Source organism: Anarrhichthys ocellatus, unplaced genomic scaffold (genome assembly GCF_004355925.1).
Source record: "Anarrhichthys ocellatus isolate YVR2014 unplaced genomic scaffold, GSC_Weel_1.0 scaffold4152, whole genome shotgun sequence".
NCBI lineage: Eukaryota > Metazoa > Chordata > Actinopteri > Perciformes > Anarhichadidae > Anarrhichthys > Anarrhichthys ocellatus.
Window position 1 is genome coordinate 1 of NW_022284126.1, and position 4,760 is coordinate 4,760.

General features: G+C 40.2%; 1 protein-coding gene across 2 annotated transcripts; it reads left to right on the forward strand.

The window, feature by feature from the left end:
* Positions 1 to 16: 16 nt before the first annotated feature.
* On the forward strand, positions 17 to 4,350 carry LOC116379345 (actin filament-associated protein 1-like). 2 transcript variants are annotated; one of them, XM_031841291.1, is made up of 3 exons: positions 17 to 800; positions 2,527 to 2,602; positions 3,934 to 4,350. In XM_031841291.1, the coding sequence occupies exons 1-3, from the start codon at positions 717 to 719 to the stop codon at positions 4,116 to 4,118; spliced, it is 345 nt and encodes a 114-aa protein (XP_031697151.1). In that variant the 5' UTR covers positions 17 to 716; the 3' UTR covers positions 4,119 to 4,350. The 2 variants fall into 2 exon arrangements, with proteins under 2 accessions (XP_031697151.1, XP_031697152.1); XM_031841292.1 differs by having other exon boundaries at positions 2,530 to 2,602.
* The last annotated feature ends 410 nt before the right edge of the window (positions 4,351 to 4,760 follow it).

A 4,760-nucleotide genomic window follows, 5' to 3' on the forward strand; every position in this document is an offset into this window, starting at 1 on the left:
GTGTGTGTGTGTGTGTGTGTGTGTGTGTGTGTGTGTGTGTGTGTGTGCGTGTGTGCGTGCGTGCGTGCGTGCGTGCGTGTGTCAGAGAGTGCATTAGCCGACTTGCATACGTGGTGGTTTGACAGAAATCTCATTTCCCGCTGCCCACCCCTCATCTACAAACACCCCTAGGATTGGCAGATCTGATGCTGGGTTGCCAGATCTGAAGTCCAATGAGGTCACGGTAATGCATACTGGCGCCCCGTCCAGAGCCCTGCGGATCTCATTCACCCCTATTCACTGGATCTTATTGCATAAGGATTCCATGGACATTGTAAAACTCTGTGGTGTCTAATGTGTGTAGCAGACACCCCCCCCTCCACCAACTTCTACACCACATGCATGCACGCTCTCTACCTCCTGTAGTTACTCCACTGCATGGTCTGCATTGCCTTATGATCCCTTGGCTGCCATTCAGTAGCATGATGGGATATGAGAGATGAGGGAGTTCACCGTACATGTGGCCTGCATTACTCCAGGCATGCTTTCTAGGCTGAAGCAATGAGCTGCTTAATTATGTAATAAGGGATCCACCCATGTGTTCTGATCACGGTAAGGACCTAACATTCCACCGGCCCTGTTAGACACGGCAGTGTACAGATTGAACTCCCTCACTTTATCTAATGTGAACAGTAGCCTCATTAGCTAACACTGTACTATCTTGTGTTTTCCAGGTGATGAGAGAGGTGTGTGTTAATGGGAGTGTAGACTTGGATAGAGCTGGATCTGGATCACCAGTTCACAAACCCGAACTGGAAAAGGTAAACACAATTCCTATCTTTCCACCATGCTGTCCAAACTTATGTACATTCTGGTGTATCTGGACCCAAACACCACACTGTCATAAGAGGACTGTTTTTACAGATTAACAAGTCCAACACAGTTTCGGTTCAGAATAGTTCTAAATCAAGACCTTTAGTCTGCCTTCTCAGCCAACAGAAAGGTATTCCAGATCTCAACTGATTCTTTGATTGTTCATTATTTATGACTTTACCTTTTTTTTATTTACAATTGGAATTTTTAAGATAAAGCAGCAGAAAGTGATGCATTGACCACTTGGGGGCAGCAGAACAAGCTGTAATCACAACATTGCCATATTTAAGGTTGATATAGTGAACATACTTAGCTAACAGTTTACACATCAAGCTGACGCAGTGTAGATTTTTTATTTTTTTATTTTTTATTTTGCACAATTCAAACAATAAAATTTTAAATAATCAAACATAACAGAGATAATATCACAGTGCAGGAAGAGACAGAAAGCCAACTGGGCTTATTTGAAGCCTCCACCTATATAATATTAAAATTTTACAAAATTACAAAGATAAAATTAAATATGCATAAGACATTACATTACAACAAAACAAAGAAAGAAAGAAAGAAAAGATAAAAGAAAAGTGTAACATTAGCATTCATTTGGATTCAAGTTTGTGTCCACCTCATGAATCTAAGTCCAATATTCACTCTCCTATTAGCTCTGGTTTGGTCTCCACCTGAGAAAACTGAGGGGGCTGACAGTGATCATTCTTTGAGGGTTTGTCACTATAAGTGACTCTTTTTATATTAGTCATCGGATTAATTGACAATATATGACAATATGGATCAGTGCAGCTTAAGGTATAACTTATATCACAAGTAATGAAAGTGAAACCAAAATTGAATCAATAAAGGATTAAAAATAATTCAGATTTGATAAGAGGACTTGATGCAAGATTCAGATTTTTTAAAAAGCTATCAAATCCCAACACGATTGTGTACCATATGTCCCAGTAAAGGACTGTTAATTTTTGTCAACCTGAGAGGAAATAGAGGATTTGTTTTTCTTGTCTCGTCTTCCTCACATGTCAATGTTGGCTTAATTGGATCTTGTTGTACTAGACAAACAAACAAATCTGCAAATATACCTTATTCGCATAAGGGCCTCTTTTCTTGCCATGATTGAACACAATCACACCGGGAAGGAAAAGCTGTTTGCCAAATACGACTTCATTCTGTTTGGCACAAGAGGGAAATTGCGTTATTGGTTTTCATTCGGAGAAAAGCAGGTAACATAACACTGGAGACATACTGTACCCAGCACATGTGTGTGCCTTCATAAAGGCGATAACTTCCTACCTGTTTATCCTCTCAGCTCACTGGCAGTAAAAGTCACTGTGTCCAACGTTCCACCGTTTATTATAGGTGAGGCAATGAGACTTTGACTATGTCATTTTTGCAAAGACTGTGTGTTTAGGGATGGAAAATTAGGCTCTTTAATGACAAACTGCTCCCAACTTGACACAGCAAACACCAGCCCAGCCTGATTATTCATCTATACCATTTTGCAGATGCTTTTAAGGATTTGTACAATATAGTTAGACAGCTGTGTGTGTGTAATTGACTATGTCAACTTGTGTTTTTTTCTGTATAAAGAAGTATAGTTTTGTTAACTTTGTACATTCTTGTGCCTCCATTCTTCTTCCTCTGTATGGTCTCCCTAACTGCCAGAAGGCCTCGTGTGACAGACCGAGCTCCGATGGTGAAGCCACTCATGAGAACGGACAAAGCGACTGCAAGGACCAAGGTGAGTCCACAGCAGCAATAACTACACAATCTGTAACATTTTCTGGGAAATAAACATTCAATTTTCATTGAATGTATAGCCCAATATCACAAATCACAAATTTCCCACAGAGGGCTTTACAATCTGTACAACATACGACGTCTGATCCTTGGACCCTCACATTGGAGATGGAAAAACATCTGTTGCAAACAGATGAGTGAATCATTTCCATCCTGTTCATGAGTGCGTTTTAGTTTTTGTGGTGAACACAAAATGTCTGGAAGGAGTGTCCTGGGAAAACCCCTCTCTAGTGCATAGGAAATGATGATTTCTGGTTCATTAAAATCAAAAGAAGAAGAACTGGGAAGTTAAAATGAGCAACAATAGCAACCATAGAGGAGGTACCATGTAGAGGCAACAGGAGAGATGTCAGTATGCGAACCACACTGTTGTATTGACACTTAAGTGAATGGCATTAAAATATATTGTTTCCTGCAGTGTTTTTATAGCAGAGGCAGTCTGTCCCGCCTGAAATTAAGGCTGCCTCAACTACCATCAGAAAATGAGAGAGTAACAGCTAATCTTGTGCTTAGGGCCACGGCTAAACAATCCAAATTCCAGGTCCACTAGCTTTTTCCAAAGCTTTCAACTATCTCAATTAGCGATTTCCAGAGCTACCGCTAGCCGTCGCTGCAGCTGGCAGCTTTTTTTACCTGCTACATGTGTGTAGGGTTGCCAACGTTCACAAGTAACAATACAGAACGGCTGCAGATGGACATTGGCGTGTTGTTTTTTTTAAATGCGTTTTGTTTAGAAGGCCAAAAGTAACTTGTGTTTGATTGTGTGATAACTTGTGTTTGATCGTCTCCTGAACTCCCCATCATAAAACACTGCAATCACACAGTGCTGTGTTTTAAATACCATTAATGTGAGCCCTAAAGTACAAGACTAATAGTTAAGATAAATGAGAGGTAGGACATTATCAATATTGTTGTTTCTTTACTTAGTGAAAGGGTGTGTGACAGTGCTTAACAAAAGCAAACTGAACCAGAGAGCCGACACTGTGTGAAGACAGAAACTGAACACGAACAAAAATATGAACAACATGCAGGATTTCATTGAGAAACGGAGCAACAAAGAAGCAAAATGTTGTCTCTGGAGATTAACTAATATTCAATGCTCCTTAAAATGTTGTGAAGAGAAACTGTTTTGATTGTTTTGTGTCTAATTAATTGCCATGGCAACGATTTTTAGTTTTTTCATGTTGTTTTAATAAAATAAAGGTTTCTAAAAATAAAAAAAAATCTCTCTTTCTCTCTCTCTCTCTCTCTCTCTCTTTCTCTCTCTCTCAGCAAAAGGAAAGAAGAACTCAAAGTCTGAGCAGAAGACTGGGACGGTGGGGAAGGGAGCAGGGAAGAAGATCACTAAAATCATCGGGCTGGGTAAAAAGAAGCCGTCCACAGATGAGCAGAACTCCTCAGCAGAAGAAGAAGTACCCTCATGTGGTGAGAAAAAGACATTAAAGTTAATATCCTAAAGATCTTGTGTGTCATCCGACCGAGTCTGACAGTCAAAGTGTTTCTACATGTTCCCAATGACTAAAGTCAGAGCTGAACTCCACTGAAGAATGTTTTGGGTGTCTTTGAAGGCTAAATGCAATTAATTACGTAAATGGGGATAATGATACGCACTTTCAGACAGTCTCTCCTCACAAGCATTCTTGGTGGGAGTACAACATTTCAAGCAGAGATTCCCAAACCCTGGGCCATGGACCAGCAGCAGGTCTCTGAATATGTGCTGCTATGCATAAACAGCTGACTAAGAATGATATCACTTTAGTTATTACTTTGAACTTGGCGGAGTCTGTTCTGCACTTTTCCTTCATAACTCCCTGACTCACCAACAACAACATACTGATTTTGAATTAGAATAGTTCACCACATGAAGTTTGTGTGAAGACAGAGTGATCTATCTGTGTAACCACTATGAAAAACAGATATAAACCATTTCTGTTTAGCTTGGTTTAATATGTTTGTGTGCTCTCTCTCTCTCTCTCTCTCTCTCTCTCTCGCTGTGTCTCTGTAGTTCTTTGTGTGTCTCTGTGTGTCTCTGTGTGTATCTCTGTGTCTCTATGTGTCTCTTTGTGTGTGTCTCTGTGTGTATCTCTGCGTCTCTCTGT

What these genes read in the sequence shown, in the direction of transcription:
- LOC116379345 (XM_031841291.1), top strand. Translation starts at nt 717, where the DNA reads ATGAGAGAGGTGTGTGTTAATGGGAGTGTAGACTTGGATAGAGCTGGA. An exon ending in ACAAACCCGAACTGGAAAAG is followed by an intron (nt 801 to 2,526) that starts GTAAACACAATT and finishes CCTAACTGCCAG; the next exon opens with AAGGCCTCGTGTGACAGACC. An exon ending in AAGCGACTGCAAGGACCAAG is followed by an intron (nt 2,603 to 3,933) that starts GTGAGTCCACAG and finishes TCTCTCTCTCAG; the next exon opens with CAAAAGGAAAGAAGAACTCA.